At 32.1% G+C, this 20,026-nt stretch overlaps 3 protein-coding genes across 3 annotated transcripts; 2 read left to right on the top strand and 1 right to left on the bottom strand.

Moving 5' to 3' along the window:
• Positions 1 to 1,110: 1,110 nt before the first annotated feature.
• Positions 1,111 to 5,426, bottom strand: LOC101259553 (VAMP-like protein YKT61). The gene is made up of 6 exons (XM_004242520.5): positions 4,682 to 5,426; positions 3,692 to 3,789; positions 3,496 to 3,600; positions 3,315 to 3,380; positions 2,297 to 2,383; positions 1,111 to 1,417 (listed from the first exon to the last, which is right to left on the bottom strand). The coding sequence occupies exons 1-6, from the start codon at positions 4,872 to 4,874 to the stop codon at positions 1,367 to 1,369; spliced, it is 600 nt and encodes a 199-aa protein (XP_004242568.2). The 5' UTR covers positions 4,875 to 5,426; the 3' UTR covers positions 1,111 to 1,366.
• A 2,921-nt stretch (positions 5,427 to 8,347) lies between these two features.
• On the top strand, positions 8,348 to 13,391 carry LOC101259262 (uncharacterized). The gene is made up of 10 exons (XM_004242519.5): positions 8,348 to 8,895; positions 9,443 to 9,623; positions 10,343 to 10,476; positions 10,879 to 10,991; positions 11,292 to 11,415; positions 11,904 to 12,059; positions 12,144 to 12,296; positions 12,631 to 12,710; positions 13,009 to 13,058; positions 13,169 to 13,391. The coding sequence occupies exons 1-10, from the start codon at positions 8,521 to 8,523 to the stop codon at positions 13,297 to 13,299; spliced, it is 1,497 nt and encodes a 498-aa protein (XP_004242567.2). The 5' UTR covers positions 8,348 to 8,520; the 3' UTR covers positions 13,300 to 13,391.
• A 547-nt stretch (positions 13,392 to 13,938) lies between these two features.
• Positions 13,939 to 19,170, top strand: LOC101258969 (uncharacterized). The gene is made up of 3 exons (XM_004242518.5): positions 13,939 to 14,399; positions 17,743 to 17,766; positions 18,679 to 19,170. Exons 1-3 carry the CDS (start codon positions 14,213 to 14,215, stop codon positions 18,975 to 18,977), a joined length of 510 nt encoding a protein of 169 aa, XP_004242566.2. The 5' UTR covers positions 13,939 to 14,212; the 3' UTR covers positions 18,978 to 19,170.
• Positions 19,171 to 20,026: the final 856 nt, after the last annotated feature.

Here is a 20,026-nt window from a genome sequence, read left to right as displayed (position 1 = left end):
TTGGGTGATCCGGATTCCGATGTCAAAAAATTCCAAAATTTTTCGTGGACGTCCGTCAAGACCTTGTCTTTGCATACGGTTGGCCATCACGGCTTGTCCGACCCATTTGGAAGGTCAAACGAGCCCCGAAGCGAGCATACCCTTCATTTCGACGATTTTCGTGTGCTATAGCACACCATTTTTTTGGTGATCCGGATTCCGACATCAAAAATGCCAAATTTTTTCGTGGACGTCCGTCAAGACCTTGTCTATGCATACGGTTGGCCATCACGGCTTGTCCGACCTATTTGGAAGGTCAAACGATAGGAGGATGGTGACATTTCATGGAATATGTTAAAAGAGTATGTAGATAAATAGTCTGTAATAAGTTTGACATATGAAACTCACATCTAATAGTTCATATAGAAAATTCGTACAATACCATAAAACTTAAAAATTTTAAAATATATTTTTTTTGCGTATTCTTAGCTATTAACTTCCTTTTTTTTTTAATGTAAACTTTGGATTCGTTTGAACTCGTGAAGTTTCTATGGATAGAGACATTATTGGATTTGGTGTAAACTTAGTGACTAAGAATACCATGTTAGCCTCAAGTTTCCACATTGTTGTCCCTACAATTGTTTGATACAATCCGACTTTATAATATTATACCAAATATTAAGTTTCTTGTTTAAACAGATGAAGAGTTCTGAATAATCATGGTTCACAATAATGTTCTGTTATGCTGATTTTCCTTTGAAATCGATCTTTCATATTATATTATGTCATCTCCGATAAAATACTTAAAGAGATGACACCAGCGTACAGAGATTTGAAGGTACTTGCTACCTTTAGTAGTATAGCATACCACTATACAATTACTAATGGCTAATGTCATTAGCTAGCTTTTGAAAATAAGTTACGCTAAGGCTCACTTTTATCATGATCAGAATTAGATCCATCTCGATTTTTTGATTTACCCGATGACTCCATCCTCCAGTATGAAGGCCTGTCATGAGCATGGAGCGCAGGGGTATCAAATTTGTCTCACATTGGTTGCGGAATGGGGATTTTGGGTATTCAGTCTCAGCATACATCAAAAACTGTGTCAAATGACAGGAAGCCAAGACATCAGAAACAGGAAATATGTTATATAGTAACTATATGTAGGTGAACATCATCACATCACAACTTTCAAACAACATTATCAATCTGAGACTGACTCTTTCTCTTCATCTGAGATCATATTACAATAGAGAACAAAAAGAATTCAAGCTTATAGAATATCATGGATGATATAAACAAACAATTCTCCGATACTTCATATGCAACATAGACACAAGTTTATCCGTGGTTGAATCGCCCCCTCCCATCTTCAGAAAACAGTCTATAAAATTGTACAGCATGAATTGGTTTTCTTTGCCTGCTTGTAGAACATCTGTTTAGAAATCAAACAGGTTATGTCAGGAAAAAAGCCTAAACTAGTAGAGGCTCACAGATAATGTATAAGAGTCAGCAGCTTCTATAATATTAACATTAGCAGAAGAAATAGTAATAAAAGACTAACAGCAGAAACAAGCACATTGTGTTTTTAATTAGGGTGATCCATATCCATCCATGGCCATATCACAAAGGGATTCAGTGAAATACAGTTCATGTATAAGAGAACACAGCTTATTTCAGATTTTTACTTTCCCAGCCACCAAGAAGCTTCATTTGTTCCTCTCCCCCCACAAGTAGAAAATTTAGCATGAAGTGTCTTTAAATTCAACTAAAGAACTCCCAAAACCCAATGGACATATAATGCAGAACAATATTCGACTGTGTTCTTTGACACGAATTCACTTAGCAGGAAGATGTGTGTATTTAGTGTGATAATACTACAAAACTTGTTGCTCAGTTCTGTATGTCCATATTATTCAACTAACGGTTCCATGGCATGCATGTGCCTCCACCTATCATGCCATGTCCACCATGCTTGTAGAGAAAATGTGACTTGTAAAATGCTTCCCACAAATAAATTGCAAATAACCTCCCCGTGCAACTTGATACTGATCGTAAAAAAACCACTTGGATCTTTTTAGTTAGTGAGCAATAGCAATAACATTGTTGAAAGATCCGAGTATTATCCACACAACAGTAGACATAATCTGAATTGTCAAAATAAATTGATAAAAAATAGTAGAGGAAAAATATTCCACCTAAGAGGAAAGATGAAGAACTGTTCATTGTTAAACAGCGTTCATCTTCTTTTCAAGATTATAATCCCCTTATAGATTTCTTTTCAAGATTATAATCCTCTTAACAGATGCATTACCTGTGAAGCAGCACTGAGATCTGAACTCTTCTCAACCAAACTGTCTAGCTTCTCACCACGTTCTAAGACACTGTCAATTGTCTTATGCTGTGTCAAAAGGTAAGAGAAACCAATATCAGCACAGCTAACAGCAACCAAAAAAAGAGGACCAGAACTCCTTCATGCATTAATATGCATGAATATTTGATAAGAACAGTGCATATTTAGAAAGGAAATACAAATAAACACAACTAGCGTCTCAAAAGAGAAGTTACTTCTAAAAACACATTTAACTAACGCAATGTAAGAATATATTTGCTTTCCTAATTTCCACCCAACAGCATGTTTTCAACACGAGCATTTGATTTTAAAGCTTTAGGATGTCCATATAAGAATAGTTTGCTTAAAATGCACCAGGAAGGTCAAACCAGGTACTACTCAAAAGAATAACCATGGCCTACAAGAGGGACTGAGGGACAAAGTGTAAATAACTTGGGAAGCTTATCAACGAAAGCATAAGACCGTTAAACTACTTGGATAACATAACAAATATATTAGGAACTCAAAAATAAACTTAACTAGACATCAAATAATGAAGGTAGATACACATCCACCAGAAAGTGGCAACATACTTGTCAAATTCTAGAAAACAGACCTTGGGCCTAACACCATCTCAAAGAGCTAGCTTATATGTGGGATACCCAGCACCCCACACCACACAGACACACATATATATATAACCTATTCCCCTCAAACCAATGTGGTAGACTCCAGCTTGTAAAAGCAATACAAAATTAATTAGTAACTTCCTCGGTAATTCAATGCACGAGCAGAAGCTCTACAGGAGTTACATGTCCATATATAACCATCAGATCATTAACCAAATAAATGGAGAATATGTATTCTGTTCAGGTCTTCTGGAACTCACTCAATGACCAACAAACATTATCCAAATGCAAACTGCTCCCAATCATCTTGGAATAAAGAGCTTAAAAAGATGACATTAAGCAGGCAATCATGAGAATAACACAATACTTACGAGAATAATTTTTGTTTCATCCAACTCTCGTTGAATTTTGAACAGCTTATCGGCCTCAGCAGGATCCTGTAGGGGTCAACATGATCAGCTCAAACATCAATTGTTTTAAGATGAAAGTGGGAAGAATTTGATTGAAAATGAAATTCCATCATCTCCCAGAAAACAAAAACAGAAGGGGAACCTGAAATTTGGCTAGAGCTTCATTCAGATAAGGCCATGGTTGAGCATTGTCGCTTTGAACCGCTTTCCATGACTCACCAAAATTCTTCAGATACTCATCCAAAACCTGGAAAATCAGATGCAGATCCATAGTTTGATTTCTCCATATATAGAGTTTCTCCTCTCAAAGATGAATATCTAAAATAAAGAGCCTATACCTGGTTGAGCAGTGAAAATGCACTTCGAACTGGATAGTGATCATCCATGAAGCCCAAAGCACATAAACCATTTCGATTGTATGAATGCACCTTGTATTCTAAGGTAAAAAAAAACACAAGTCAAAACTGGTGTATGTGTGACCAAAACACAATCGAGGAGTATACCATTGGGTCAGTATATAGATCAAATACGACTTAAAAATCACTACTTTGTGCTAGACGCTGTGATTGAGAACCAATCCACCAAATTTCTATATCCTACACTAGTTGATATATATCAAAAACACCGATTAACATTACTCGTGTAAGAATGTGAAGACTTCAAGAAATATAACTGAAAAAGATCAATCCGTTAAACACAACAATTTTCCCAACCAAGCTAGTCAAAACTTCATCCTTCTACTTTTGTACAAGGACAACATACCCCGTGTAGTTCAAAAAAGTGGCTTCTGGGTAGACTAACATGTACCTGGAGGTTATTGATAAACGTTTGTGCAAAACCATTCCCAAAACAAACAAACAAAAAAAGAGAAATGAAAACAGAAAATCACAAAATTCAAGTCTCAAAGCATCAGCAGCACCTATAGGACCACAAGCTGCAACTTTGCATCTTTTTTCATAACAATCGGTGTCTATGCCCACTTGCACGCACCTTGACTACAGGTACCTGCCACCTCCCTCCAGCCATAGGTACCAGCTAACTATATTCAATTATCTACAAAGCTAAAACAGATGGGAAGAAATCCTACTTTTTTTGTCTAACTTTGCAACATTATTCATCCATCTATACAATTTACCAATAGAAACAGCAAATTGAGCTGCAACCTACATAATATCACAAATCCAAACATCCAATAAAAAACAAAAAAATCATCAATCCACAAGACATCTACAATTCCACCAAAACCAAACAACATATTTGATTCCCCAAAACCAAGATAAGACAACCCCATAACCAAATCAACCAAAAGGGTGTTGGAAAAATCAAACCTTCATGCTGAACAGATTGTCGTTGTCCAGGTGGGTTCCTTTTAGCAACAGTTCGACCCACAAAAACGATAAATTCCTTAACGCTGGATCTCTGAAAATACCCAAAATGGTTAACATCAGAAGCGTTTGCTAAGATCACAGGATCCGAACCTTCTGGATTGCATTTCAACACCATCAAAGCTGTGATCTTCATCTCTGTTTTTCTCTCTAAACCTCTCAAACTTCTTCAAAAAATTATCCAAAAACACCAAAATAAATTTCAAAGAATTTTTTTTTTCCTCTCTTCTATGGCCGCCTTCCAAGGAATAGAACTGATTCTTCTTCAGATTACGCGATGTGTTGAATTTTATTACTATTTATTTTATTTTATTTTATTTTATTGCTATTAATTATTTAATGGAGAAGGAATAAGAATAAGAAAAAGGAAAAAAAAGAGAGAGAGAGAATGGGGTTAGAATATTGGTCAATAAAATTATGAAAAACAAAAAAAAAAGGAGAGGATTAAAATTTGCCCATTTACTATTTAAAATTGATTATATTTATTAAACATTTGAGTTATAGTATGTATTATAGTTTAATATGTGTCATCACTAAGATTTTGAAAAAGCATTTGTAAATGTTCTTAAGCACCAATCATATATAAAAATATAAGTTAATTATTTAAATTATATTATTAATTCTACACCTTAGGCTTAATTAAAGCCTAACTTAAGATACGCTTTAGAAAAATATGAATAAGTTTGAAAAAGAGATGAAAAGAACGTTTATTATATATTTAAGTGTCTAATTAAAATAAGTCATAATCATGTGTTTATATGAAATGTGTTAAACATGTTTTAAGAAGTTATAGTTATATTTAGTAAAAAAAAAAGAAGTTTATATAAACGGGACTTCAACCTAATAGAAATTCTTAATTATGTTAAGAAAATAAATAGGTTTCTGTCAAAGTATTTTTTATGGTGAGAGACATTTTATATTGTAGCTTTATTGGCAATAATGTTGCAAACTCAGACGGAAGTATATTCTCACTCACGCCTCATATAACAAGCTACATCAAGTAAGAAGTGTGTAGATCAATTAGTTCAGACCTTCTTCGCCTTTCACCTAACCTGCGAGGGCTTTTGATCTATCCTTAATTCAAGATTTCTCTATGAAAAATATGGATCAGAGTTTGAAGAAGGAGAGGATGAGGAGTCTTTGATCCGTAAGAGAATTTATTCAATCACATAGTTTAAGCTCCTAAAATTAACATCTTATTCGCTCGGACTAAGGGTTTCACCCAAAAAAATATATAATATAATTTATTAAAACGCAAATATATGAATCAATACAAAATATAACGAAGGGTGTAAATATAATTGAGCAATCTCAAGTTGTATAGAAGCAAATTTAATCTAGATAGAATTTTTTTGTTTCAACTTCAAGTACTTTTCTCTTTTAAATTTAACCAAAATCACATCCATTGCCTACTAAAATAATTAGGTGAAAATATTTTTTTTACAAATTTAGTCCATTTTATTTTTATTTTTATTTTTGTGCTAATAGAGAAATGATTTTAAAATGGGCTGAGAAAGGACAATCCCCATTCCTAGCGGGCTTGGGCTGGTCAGTGGCCCAACTAAGTATCATCAGCATCTGGGCCAAAGCCCCAAAATTGTGAAAGATACAAAATTAAAATGTATAGTCCGACATTTCTATAACGATCATCGTCTCTAACGATATTTCAGTGTAACGTCTTTTTTGGAATCTATTTTTTAATATTATGTTATATTATATGTTCTATGTAATAACTTTTCTCTACAGCAAGCCAAAAAATATTTAAACAAAAAACATCGTTATAAAGAGCTTTGACTGTATTTTGTAATGGTTTGAAGATTCAGTGTAAGAATAAGTACTTTTTTCTTTCTTAACAAGAAGCTCTCAGATACAATAATTATTTTTTTTAAAAAATAACTTTTATAGTCTATAGAATATCAATTTTAAAATAAATTAACATATCAATAGATCCTGACTTTTCTTAAAGGGTACTTATGTTACAGAGTTACAAATGATTATGTTAGTCTTAATTGTTTTGATACATATATTATTAATTCATGTATTCTTTATTTCATATTTATTTTATGATATTTAAATTTCTGCTTAATTTAGACAAACATTATTTCCATTTCTCATAACTAAAATATTGAATTCTAGGTAAATTATAACTATACCATTTTATGCATGAAACCAAACTAACCTACAATATTCATACATGACACATCATTATATCATATTTAAAAAATAGATTGTGACATTGTTATGTGTGTTTGTGGATAAAATGTCCTATTTGACATGTTGATAAATAGTGTCAATGGGTGTTAAGACCAATGAATTATTTTATTCACAAGTGTCATAATCCCTTCATTTTCTTGTCATAATGTTAATTTATACCCTAAATAGGCTTAAACTGAAAATTAGAGCTTGAGAAAGCATAAATTTTGAGCAATTTATTTTAGGTTTATTATGGAATCTTTGACTATTTGATTGTAAGTCATTTTCATATTTTAAATCAATGCAAGAGGCTAAAAATTTATAATAATACAAAAGGCCTAGGACCCATAATACTCTTCAAAATCATCATTTTTTTGTCTTTTGTGCTACAAATATGACATACTAATTAATGGCATTGACCCCTTTGGTAAAGGGTATCATCATAATTTAATTTATATGTATGTGAGCCATATACAATAATTTTCCAAAAAATTATATTTTTATATATATTAAAAAAGAAATCGGTTAATACTGATTAATAATATAATGTGGATATTAATTTAGGACAAAATCTTAATTACCATCATGAACTTGGATTCAAAGTATACAATTATAAGTCAAGATGATAGAAGATCAACCTTTGCTTAAGCATACATATTTACTTAAAAGGTGTAATGTAGTGATTAAAATTCAATCGTCTCTTAAATTAAAATCTTTTATGTTGGATTTTATTTGCCTTAATTTCTTATCATAAATAGGTTTTCCTTTTAGGAAAAGGTTTTGGATTGACAAAATCCTCTTTTTGGTAGAAAAAGGTTTAGGACTCTATAAATATAGGAATGTTTTTTTCTAACTGAATCAGCATTCACAATGTAGTCTTAAAGGGTTTAAGAGTTTTGGTTAGGGAGAGAATTTGTGGGTCACAAGCTTGATACGTTATTACTTGTGTGAACCTCCCATGTATTCCGAGTGAATTGGTTGATGTTGTTTCTCTCTGTATTTTGTACTCTCATATTTATAGTGGATTGCTTATCTCCTTTGTAGATGTAGGTCGATTGACCGAACCACGTTAAATCTTTGAGTCTTTTGGTATATTTCTCGTTATCTTCTTACTCGTAGTCTTTCGAAGTTTGCATTGCTAGCTTCCGCATCACACCTGCTTATTTTCGATCCTAATATTTTCGCCTCTTAATCAGAAGTTTCAGATTTAAAACTATAGAAAATAGATAATCTTTTAATTGAGAGATTTTACGTTTTTTAACATGTTTATTCCTTAAAAATCTAGATTAATAAGATTTTAAAAATCGAAAACATAATATGAATCCGAATTAAATAATACCCCAAAACAAATGTTACCTTATATGCCCCTTATCCTTCTTCATGTATATAACAAACTAAAGTGATATAAAAAGCCTTAAAATGATTCACAATCATCCAAAAAATATCACAAACATTATGCAACAGCTTTTTCAGTATACACATCATATAAAGTTAGCCTAAGAAAAAGACATAACTCACAAGTTGATGAATAAATAAATCATTATCATCTTCATCAAATCAAGAAAATAAGATTATTTTTTTTTATATCTATGGCTTCTTTTTCTTCTTACATTTTCTTGATTATATTGTTCATAATTTCTGTTGGTGTTTCAGAAATTAAGTCAATATATCTTCCAGGAACTTATCAATCTTCATTACTAGTAAAGAAGCATGATGAAAAGACAAAAATACCCTTTAAAACTCATTATTTTCCACAAATTCTTGATCATTTCACTTTTCTACCAAAGAGTTGTAAAGTATTTTATCAAAAATATCTCATAAATGATCAATATTGGAATAAAGATGGAGGAGGGCCCATCTTTGTTTACACTGGCAATGAAGGGAATATTGATTGGTTTGCTGCAAACACTGGATTCATGATTGATATTGCTCCGAACTTTAATGCACTCCTGATCTTCATCGAAGTACGTGCAAATTAATCTTTAAAATATGTTATTAAATTATTTTTTAGGTTCATACCTTATTATTAGCAAATGGTCTCATATTTATCTATTTTTCGTTTCATGGAATTAATCTAACATAATTTGGTAGATTTCACGAGTTAACATACTTTGAATAAGGTTCAAACTTTACTTTATATTATGATTTAGAAGATTATCTTTTGTGTTACCAAAGCTCTCCAATCAGGGAAAAAGAAAGTTCATTTGAATCTCTTTCATCGGAAATCAAATTGTAATATAAGTTTTTCCTTTTACGTTTCTCGGTAAATATTTGTCACTTTCTCCAAACACGGTAAAATTTTACATAAATAAACTATCTATTAGCAACAAGAGCATACATCAACCTAAGGCGCAGTAGATATTTCGTATTTTTGACTCTTTTTCATTTTATGTTTATTTAGATAAAATTAAGATATTTCGTATTTTTGACTCTTTTTCATTTTATTTTTATTTATCTTTTTAGTGGGATGACATTGATAGTGTTTTTGTTTTTGTATTGGAATATTTTTAGCATAGGTTTTATGGAGATTCAATGCCATTTGGAAATAATTCTTACAAATCAGCAAAGACTTTGGGTTACTTGAATTCACAACAAGCATTGGCTGATTATGCTGTCCTCATAAGGAGCTTGAAGCAAAATCTTTCTTCTGATTCATCACCTGTTGTGGTTTTTGGTGGCTCTTATGGTGGAAGTAAGTAATTTAAATTAAGAAAAAAAGTAACAGTATCGTTCGATTTGAGGATTAAGTTATCTAAATTTAATCATAATTTTTAGAATTATAATGTTGAATAATATACAAGATTGCATAATAAATTTGTATCTTTAATCAAATAAAATATAAATTTTATCTTAAACTTAATATATTATGAAATATTTTATCTAATCATCTTATCGTATGAATCAAACGATCCCAAAATTGAAAAAAAAATGTAATACTTAAATGAGAAAGTTCCTAACTTTTAGTTTTATCTTTTGTCTTGATATATTATAAATGGAAATGACATGACATGTTACATTAGTGGACTTATTGATAAAAACGTTAGTTAGAAATCCACATTTTAAACAAGTGAGAACTTATATTTTATGGTTGCTAAACAACTTTTCTCCTACTTAATTACTGCATTTGTTTTTGTATTCAAGAAGTATATACATAAAAAAAAGAGAATACAACAATAAATTATTTTGCCTTGGTATATAGTATACCTTCTTTTTGTGATACTGTTACTATGTTTTTTTCCTCAATATTTTGAATTATCAAATATTGTGATGTAAATATTTATTATGTAACTTTGTGTTCCAATTTACATTAACTGTTAGTTATTTTGATACTTGTACTTTGAATTGTATCACGTAAAGTGAAACGAGTGTTTGTTTATTGTTTCTCTTTTGACTATTTTTTTGGTCAATCAGTGTTGGCTGCTTGGTTTAGACTAAAGTATCCACATATAGCCATTGGAGCAGTGGCATCTTCAGCACCAATATTGCAATTTGAAAATATCACACCATGGTCAAGCTTCTATGATGCTGTTTCCCAAGATTTCAAGGTTTGTGATACTCATGAGGCTTAGGAATTGATGGACCTATAATCATGTTATTCAGATCAATTTTGTTTTTACGTAATGTATCATATATATCTTTTTATGTATGTATTATACAAGATGAGCAGCGATTCAACCCTCATGTCTGTGCCATTGATCCAAACTCATGCATGCTAGGACTTGATTTATATATATTAACAACATATAGACGATAAATTAATGCAATCTGAATTTAACTAAACTATTTGTATCCACCTTTATTGAAGTGTAAATGATTTTTTACGCTATTCGTATTTTTCAACCTATTATAAAAAATGTTTTATCTTATTTTTTTAAGATTAAGAGTTTTACTTATTATGAATGATTTACTAATATTAATTATCTTTATTTTTTTTCCTCATAAAATAGGATGCAAGTTTGAATTGTTATAAAGTGATAAAGGGGAGTTGGCAAGAGTTGGATGCATTATCAAGACATGATGATGGATTGATTAAAGTTAGTAAACTTTTCAGAACTTGCAAGTAAGTCTCTTTTAATGCAATAATAAAATAAAAATATAAATATTGATTAAAATAATAATTAATCTCAGTTCGATTAGAGTTGGTTATAGAAAATTTTATTTCGTCATTTAAGCTCATATCATATTATTAATATAATAATAAATTTACAAAAATTTATCATGAATTAATTAATTTTACACTAGCTAGTTGTCTATCTATCGTAACACTCCTTTATTTGGATTTGGAACAGATATTATAAGTAAGATCAAACTGACGGAATTAAAAAGTGATATGTGTTTAACATATTTATATAAATTTCAGGGCTTTACAATCAGTTTTTTCAGCTAGAGATTGGCTATGGGAAGCTTTTGTATACACAGCTATGGTTAATTATCCTACTGAGGCTAACTTTATGATGCCATTGCCAGCATATCCAGTTAAAGAGGTACACATAATATAGCAAATTAGTTATTATGTTTTTATCAATTTATCACTTACAAATAATTTACTTATAATAATCGACTTACTAAGTTCCTCGAATAAAATGAAAGTCACTCTGATTTAAGAGGTGTCAATTGAAAAGTACGTGCAAATAAACAATTTCTTATGGCATGTTCTTCTTTTGTTGGATTTTTGATTATATATACTGAGAATATGAATATTGTTCGCCTGATTAGTGTAGCTCAACATATTATTAACATAATATAATGGACTAGTTATTATTTTTATACTTTGTTGCGAATAATCTACTTGTAATAGTGACATGTTTTTATAAAAATTTACTTATAAAGATCGACTGATTGCAATAAAAGTCACTCTTATTCAAAGGGTGTCAATTGAAAATTATCACGTGATAGACAATTCTATATATATACTTTTTCGTGCGTTTACTTCTTTATTTTGATTTTTTGAATTTATTTTTGAATTATTAAGATGTGCAAGATAATTGATGGATTGCCAAAAGGAGGTTCAAAGCTTAGCAAGGCATTTGCTGCAGCAAGTTTATATTACAATTATACACAAACAGAAAAATGTTTCAATTTAGAAGGTGGTACTGATTCTCATGGTCTTCATGGTTGGGATTGGCAGGTATATAAAAACTTTACATAATACACATTTTATTTATTTTTCTTGTACGTGTCAGTGACATATCCAGAATTTATTCGTTTTCAGGCATGTACAGAAATGGTTATGCCAATGACTTGTTCAAATGAAAGTATGTTTCCTCCATCTTCCTTTAGCTTCAAGGAATTCTCAAAAGATTGTAAGAAGCAATTTGGAGTAAAACCTAGACCACATTGGATCACTACTGAATTTGGTGGCTATGTGAGTTTTCGTTCTTTTTTTCATCTGAAATTTGATATTCGTAAGCTCTATTTAAGGATATACATAAAGAAAAGATTACTCCCATTTTCTTTTCTATTCTTTATTTATGTTTTAAGATATGTATGAATGTTCTTCGCAACCATTAAAAATAACAGAAAACGATAAATACTATTTAATTTTTATTTATAGAATTCTCGAATGTGAACACTTTATAATAGGTAAATATCAAATTTTAGAGAAAAGTATTTTTAAAAAATGTTCATGACATATTTTTGATTTCAATATAATAAGATTCTAAAATATGTCTATAATTTCTCTATTTTTATAATATCAGAGAATTGAGCAAGTTCTCAAGAGATTTGGCAGCAACATGATATTCTCTAATGGAATGCAAGATCCTTGGAGCAGAGGAGGGTAAGTTAATGAGAGTATTATAACTTTTTATTTATACTGATAATATAAATAATTTTTACATTATCAATTACCTTAACGATGATTATCGATTATCGTCTATTGAAAATAGAATTAATAACATAAAAGATAAACAAGTTATCTGCTATAATTGATAAGTAGCTTTTGATTTGAAACGTATACACATGAGATTTTTTTTTTAATGAAATAAAAACACATTTAGTATGACTTAGCAAACGTTAAATTTTAATTTCGCCTTTCGAATTGATTATTTTTGTTTCCATCCTTCTTTTTATGACAGTGTATTGAAAAATATATCATCTAGCATTGTGGCTTTGGTAACTCAGAAAGGTATATAATATGCTTCCGTATATCATCATTTTAATTGAATTAAACTTAGAGATATTGATTTATTTTATTATTATTGATTTCATAAATATATATTTTTTGTAATTAATTAGGTGCACACCATGTTGACTTTAGATCAGAGACAAAGAATGACCCAGACTGGTTAATTATGCAAAGGAAGCAAGAAGTGGCTATTATTGAAAAGTGGCTAGAAGAGTACTATAAAGATCTCAAACAAAATTAGATACAATATGAATATATAGTGTCACTTTAGACACATCATGTAATGGACATTATTGTGGAAGAAAATAAAAAGGTGTCATAAATTAAATTGAATTATATTAATTTGAGTTTTATTTCTATAGGTTAATCTTTTGAAAAAGAATATATACGAGATATATATGTATTTTGAATAGGTATATATTTTTAATATACTTATCTAAATTTTCACTACTTTACTATTGATTGTGATGGAATTTGGATTGAAATTTCTTTACTTTTAATACGTGCTTTGTGAAAAAATAATATTGTGTTGAAAAGTTATAAAAAAATAAATATGTATTTTGTATTTTAAAATTTAGTTCGATTTATATATAAATATCAAATATGAACGAAAAAAAGAAACTACGGGGTATGTCATAATCGTTGAGATATTTTCTTCTTTATAATGAGATTTCAAGTTCGAATCTAAAATATAATCGAATTTAAATATAAATAACGAATATTGAAAATAAAGTTACTCGTCATGCTAAAATGGTTAAGATGACTCTATCTTAAACGTTAAAAAACAAAAAAAAATCTCATTAAAAACATAACATATCTCTAAAAAATTGATCTTGTAATATAATATTTAAATTTAATCGAATTCAAATATAAATACGCAAAAGTTAACGGTGGACTTTCAACAATCTTGCTAATCCAAGTGTCAACTTGAACAACAACCGACAACCAAAAAAAAGAAAAAAAAACAGAGTGGGAATTTACTGTAAGACCTTCAAGAAAGTAGATGGAAAGTAGCAGTACTAGTTAATTAATCAGCACTTATTTTCAGCTGAACATCTTTAACAATTTGAAAAATCCCAATTAACCCCATCACAGTAGATCCATTTTGCCTTGTAGATCTCACTCCCAATTTGCTCTCAAAGCAATAAAGAAACATGGCAAGGCAATCTGGGAATTGCTTAAGATGTTGTTTAGTAATTTTTGCTGTAGTTTCTGCTCTTTGTGTATCTGGTCCTGCTATTTATTGGAAGTTCAAGAAACTTAAAGTTAAAGCTGCTCAATCTTGTATGCCTTGTAAATGTGACTGTTCTCCTCCTCTTTCTTTGCTTGAAGTTGCTCCTGGTATGTCATTTTTAGATCCAAGTTTATGCTTTATATTAAATAATAAAGATCATGTTTTTATAGTTTTTTTTTTGTTTGGGGTTTCTTTATTTGATTAAATAAAGAAATGGTGTTGATTTCATGCTCTGCTTGTCAAAAAGATCATGTTTTTAAGGTTTGTTGTTTGGTATCCTTTTATGGGGTTCCTTTATTTGATTCGTTCTTTTGAATGGTGTTAGCTTTATTGTAAGTTTTGAGGTTCAAGTTTGGGGATCTTCTTGTCTTTGGTGAATTGGGGTTTTGAGCTGCTAAGATGGAATTAGAATTTCGAGTTTATGAGTTTTAGATTCTAGATGAGGTATAATGTAACCCCACCAGTGGGGTCTGGGGAGATTTTTGAGCGTATGCAGACCTTATCTGTACCGGAGGATGGAGGTAGAGAGACTGTTTTCGATAGACCTTAGGCTCAAGAAAAAAGAATTAACAGGAGTAAGTAAGTCATGTCAAAATACTATAAGAGATTCTAGAAATATAGCGGATCCAGATAAATTACTTGTACGTATTTTAGTGGATTTGTAAGCATAAAATAGTGGATTTGAACCAAAACTATCAAGAAACTTCACAGCAGCGCCTCCCCTGATGAGCTGTCGTATGGACATCAATACTTGCTTATTTGGTTTTTTCTCATGTTGACCATTGAATTATGTGTTTATAATGATAGATTGGCTGTAGATTTTCTGTTGTATGTGAAGAGTTTATTAAGTAACCTCTTAATTATCATGTTGATTGTTATCTTTTGCTTCAAACAAACTGCTGAAGTGCTCTTTGATTGCAAGTTTCGACCTATTTTTATGATTTACTTAACAAATTCTATCTTTTTTTATAGGTTTGTAACTTGGTTTTCATTTTTGGTTTTCTTTATTTGATTCATTCTTTTGGACGGTGTTATTTTTATTGCAAGTTTTGAGGGTTGTATATCTTGTCTTTTGTGATTTGGGTTCCAGAGTTGTCATATGGACGTCAGTGCTTGTTTTCGGTATTTTCTCGGGTTGAGGTTGGACTGTGGGTTATAGAATTTTGGATTGACTGTAGATTTTCAATTGCATGTGAAGAGTTTATTAAGTGACCTCTTAATTGTCTTGTTCACTGTTATCTTCTGCTGCAAAAAAAAAAAAAAACCTGCTCTTTGATTGCCAAGTTTCAGCCAATTGGTTCTTGCAAAGATAAGATCTCGGTGTAAAGCTGATTGTAGCAATGTTATCGGATTTGATTTGCCTAAAGACCCTTCTGGTCCATCTCTTTTGCAGCATTGATTGTCTTCGAAAACATGACTTGCCTAGGTGGAAGTAAGTAAATAAAAAAGATTAGGAAGTGAATAGATATTTAATCCTGTCTACAATATGGGATTTGGTCACTCTAATGATCTGAGGCTGATCAAATAACGAACTTGCTCCCCTCGTACCTTATCAAAAACTTGCTCCCCTTGCTTAAAGTGGGGATGAAGGTCTTACCTAAAAAAAATCAGACATTATTTTGATAAAATAAATTGGTAATCTTATGATTATTGCTTGAACTTAGTAAAGATTGAGGTCGGATAGGATGTAGTAGAAGCTCCAGAGAACTTTGATTGACACGCTCATGAAGGAAAATAGGAGAGTTGTGTCTACGTACTTTTGCACAAAAGCTCTCTGCTACATTTTTTCTTCCTGGTTTGGAAGCATGTTAATCAAGTCTCACCTTAAGTTTCTACCTTGTTGTCCCCATAATTAAGCAAACAATGAAAGATGAGCTTAGTAAAGATGTGATTTTTTGCTTATGTGGTAACAACGTAGTAAAGGTTCGTGACAGGATGTATTCTGCTTTTGTGTTTGGGTTAAATCCACCGAACCAGAACAGATTAACAAATGCTTTCATTAAGTATCTTGTTCTTTATCCTCGAAAAAAAATTAATTATCTTGTTCCTCATGCACCTTATCAGAAACTTGTTGCCTAGCAAAAAGTGGGGATGAAGGTCTTGCTTCTAAAAGAATAAAGACATTATTTATGTAAAATAAATGGCTAATCTTACGACTATTGCTAGATCTTATCAACGATTGAGGTTTAGTAGAAGCTTAATAGAAGCTTTGATTGATAGGCTCTGACAAAATAAGTGAGCTCTGCTAGAGACTGTCACAAAGCTCTATGTTAGACATTTTTCCTTCATGGTTTTGGAGTTTATCGATCAAGCCTCACATCAAGTTTCTACTTTCCTAGCCCTATAGTTAAAGCTAACTATGAAGAAATGAGAGAATTCTTCTGTCCCGTTGAACTGACAGTTCCTTCTAATTTTAGTGAAAAAGGATCTGTGTAGACGATACCTACTGCTAGTTTTGGGTTGAGGCATAGTTATTACTATTATAGTGTTTCAAGAATCCACCCTTGCTGAAAACTAAGGGCTGAAGGATGTAGAACTTTAATTACATGCAATATTTATTGTTTATGTTCTTTTCCGATACCTCTAAAAGCATGACCTGAAGTTCCCATCCTACATTGTACTTTTTAAAAAGTACCATGCAGAGTCTCCGTGCTGGATCAACTTTTCGATTCTTCTTGAGAAGCGGAGGTAATTCTGAAGAAGTACCGAGCACTGAATCTCCTCATTTGTTCTTTTTTTACCAACAAATGATACTTACAAACTTTACATATTACATGTAATGAGGACATAATTGTTAGTAAACTGACATTAGGAATGGAATCCTTTCCTTTTCGCATGGGATACTTACATACCCACTTATCTGTTTGGTGTTGCAATGTTCTTTTGTGTCCTATGTGAGTCTGGAGATCCTAAAATGACATTTAAGTAGAGAACACATTATATGATTGTTGGAGACTTCTTCATTGCGTTTGTCCTTTCATATTCTTGTATAGTGCAAGTGCCGTCTTTTATGCTTTTTTATACTTGGGCATATATCACGCTCCGAAGCTTATGATCATAATGACCTTATACTTTGTTGAAAAGGTTATTGTTGCTAGAGTTTAAGTAATATGCACCGTCTATGTAAATAAGGTATCTTATTTTCAATATCTCAAATCTCACATTTTAAGGAGGCTTACGTGTAGATAACCTTTGAATGACCTGATGGTGTAAATAATTATTTATGTTTACAGTTTATAAAACTTTAAACTCATATTTCTATAGCTGGTCGAGGTGTTAAACTGAACTCCGTCACATGTGACATGCCTTCTTGATTGCTAGTTTTGGATATCTTCGTCTTTTGATATTTCAATTCTTGGTGAAAATTCTATAAATAATCATGTATAAGGTGCAGTTGATGGAATTTCAATGCCAATAACATTGTCTTATTTTTGGTTTCCGCTTGTGCAGGCTTGGCGAATCTTACAATCACAGGTGTGCTTTCTATTCAAATTCCTCTTCACTATTTACCCTTTCTTATTCTCTTCCAAAAAGAATCGCAAGTGACCTTGGATGTTTTTCTTCCCTTAATACAATTATTTCTAAGATTATGCAATCTGAAAGGCCTTTTGATGAATACAAAAAAATACAGTCCTCAAGAATTGAGGCCAATTAGATGATAGTGACAAACATCCCTAAATTGAATTTCACTTTGACGATGGATACTTAAACCTCTGAATGATTGAACCTAATCGAATTTGAGTTTTCCTTTTAAGTAGGTTCTGACTTGGAGATTCGATCCGTTAGATCTTTAGACCAAGCTACTTCATTAAATAAGCACTGTCTGACTATTAGCCTTCTATAGATGTGTTGCCTAGATTCTCTTTTATGTAGCTTGTCGTCCTATAGTTTATTTTGGACCCTCAGACGCGGTTATGAGCAAGTATAAAGTGTTTTAGTGCTAAAACCAGAAAGTCTCCAGAGTGAAAAAGACGAGGGAAACAAGACGAAAGAAGCTACATTGGTTTAAGTAACACGCTCACAGATGCTCTATGTAATTTACAATGAAAGAAGTATGTTCCGCACCACAAAAACAGTTCAGAGATATTTGTTGTGATTTTCTCTTACCGTGTGTCTTCCACTTCTCCATATTACAAACTCAAAAATGTATTCATACTGCTCTTGCATGTAATGCTACTAGGAGCTTGGTTATCTAGAATCTATGTTGCTCGGACTCTCCTAAAATGTTGTCCCGTGTCGGAATCTCTAAAAAGTACTACTTATGGAGGATCCAACACACACCCGGCAGCGTATTTGAATAGTCCGAGCGGCATAGTCTAGAACACATGCAAAAGATTGTTTTAAGCTCATGAAATGCTACATAGTAATGTTTCCTATTGGCAACAGACTGCGGAAAAGATGATCCGGACCTTAAGGAGGAGATGGAGAAACAGTTCGTTGATTTATTATCGGAAGAGCTGAAACTGCAGGAGGCTGTTGACAAGGAGCACGCCCATCATATGAACATCACCTTTGTGGAGGCGAGGAGGTTAGCTACCGAGTACCAAAAGGAGGCTGAGAAATGCATTGCTACAACGGAAACTTGTGAAGTCGGGAGAGAAAGAGCTGTTGTGTTGTATGCCAAGGAAATGAAGTTGACTAACCTTTGGGAACGCAGAGCGCGCCAAGTTGGTTGGAAAGACTGAATACAAAAATGAAGTTTTCATCACACTAGCTCAAATTTTGTTGTCCGCTATGTAGCTTTATGCTAGTTGTATTTCTCTGTATGAGCACAAAATTGCTCATATTTCTTCATCTAATATATGTATTTTACCTGCTCTCCTGTGTACCTTGCCATTATCATATGAAATATAAACTTCCCCACTATAGTTTCTATGATGTTCACTCTGTCATTGATGGCGTTATACACATTTTTGGTGCATGTTCTCGAGTTTGAGTCATGAGACTCGAGAATCTTTCTACAAGGGGACACGTCCCACCTTAGTAGGACTACTTCTAGGCGTGAATTTCGATTTTAAAGGTCAAACGAGTTCCGAAGCACGCATATTTCCATTTCGACGATTTTCATGTGCTATAGCACACCAATTTTTGGAAATCCAGATTCTAACGTCAAAAATGTCAAAAAAAAAATTTGAACGTCCGTCAAGACCTTGGATTTTCAGTAGGTTGGACCTCGCGGCCAGTCCAACTCGTTTTCATGGTCGAACGAGCACCGAAGTGTGTATACCCCCATTTCAACAATTTTCATGTGCTATAGCACACCATTTTTTGGGTGATCCGGAATTCAATGTCAAAAATGCCAAAAAAAATTGTGGACGTCCGTCAAGTGCTTTGCTATGCACCCGGTTGTTCCTCACGTCCAGTCCGACCCATTTTCAAGGTTAAGCTAGCCCCAAAGCGCGCATAACCCACATTTCGACGATTTTCGTGTGTTATAGCACACCATTGTTTGGGTGATCCATATTCACACGTTAAAAATGTCAAAAAAAAATTTGGACGTCCGTCAAGACCTTGGCTATGCAGCTAGTTGGCCCTCATGGCCAGTTTGACCAATTTTCAAGGTCCAACGAGCCCCGAAGAACGCATAACCTCCATTTCGACAATTTTTATGTGCTATAGCACAACATTTTATCTTGTGATCTTGATTTCGACGTTAAGAATGCCAAGAAATTTTGTGGATGTTCATCAAGACCCTGGCTATGCAGCCGGTTGGCCCTCACGGCCAGTTCGACCT

Source organism: Solanum lycopersicum, chromosome 7 (assembly GCF_036512215.1).
Source record: "Solanum lycopersicum chromosome 7, SLM_r2.1".
In the NCBI taxonomy this organism is placed as follows: domain Eukaryota; kingdom Viridiplantae; phylum Streptophyta; class Magnoliopsida; order Solanales; family Solanaceae; genus Solanum; species Solanum lycopersicum.
Note: the sequence above shows the minus strand (reverse complement) of the source record. Positions and strands in the feature narration are given on the sequence as shown.

What these genes read in the sequence shown, in the direction of transcription:
- LOC101259553 (XM_004242520.5), bottom strand. Translation starts at nt 4,874, where the DNA reads ATGAAGATCACAGCTTTGATGGTGTTGAAATGCAATCCAGAAGGTTCG. An exon ending in CATTTTCACTGCTCAACCAG is followed by an intron (nt 3,601 to 3,691) that starts GTATAGGCTCTT and finishes CTGATTTTCCAG; the next exon opens with GTTTTGGATGAGTATCTGAA. An exon ending in AAGCTCTAGCCAAATTTCAG is followed by an intron (nt 3,381 to 3,495) that starts GTTCCCCTTCTG and finishes TGACCCCTACAG; the next exon opens with GATCCTGCTGAGGCCGATAA.
- LOC101259262 (XM_004242519.5), top strand. Translation starts at nt 8,521, where the DNA reads ATGGCTTCTTTTTCTTCTTACATTTTCTTGATTATATTGTTCATAATT. An exon ending in TTCATGGTTGGGATTGGCAG is followed by an intron (nt 12,060 to 12,143) that starts GTATATAAAAAC and finishes ATTCGTTTTCAG; the next exon opens with GCATGTACAGAAATGGTTAT. An exon ending in CTACTGAATTTGGTGGCTAT is followed by an intron (nt 12,297 to 12,630) that starts GTGAGTTTTCGT and finishes TTATAATATCAG; the next exon opens with AGAATTGAGCAAGTTCTCAA.
- LOC101258969 (XM_004242518.5), top strand. Translation starts at nt 14,213, where the DNA reads ATGGCAAGGCAATCTGGGAATTGCTTAAGATGTTGTTTAGTAATTTTT. An exon ending in TTTGCTTGAAGTTGCTCCTG is followed by an intron (nt 14,400 to 17,742) that starts GTATGTCATTTT and finishes CCGCTTGTGCAG; the next exon opens with GCTTGGCGAATCTTACAATC. An exon ending in GGCGAATCTTACAATCACAG is followed by an intron (nt 17,767 to 18,678) that starts GTGTGCTTTCTA and finishes TATTGGCAACAG; the next exon opens with ACTGCGGAAAAGATGATCCG.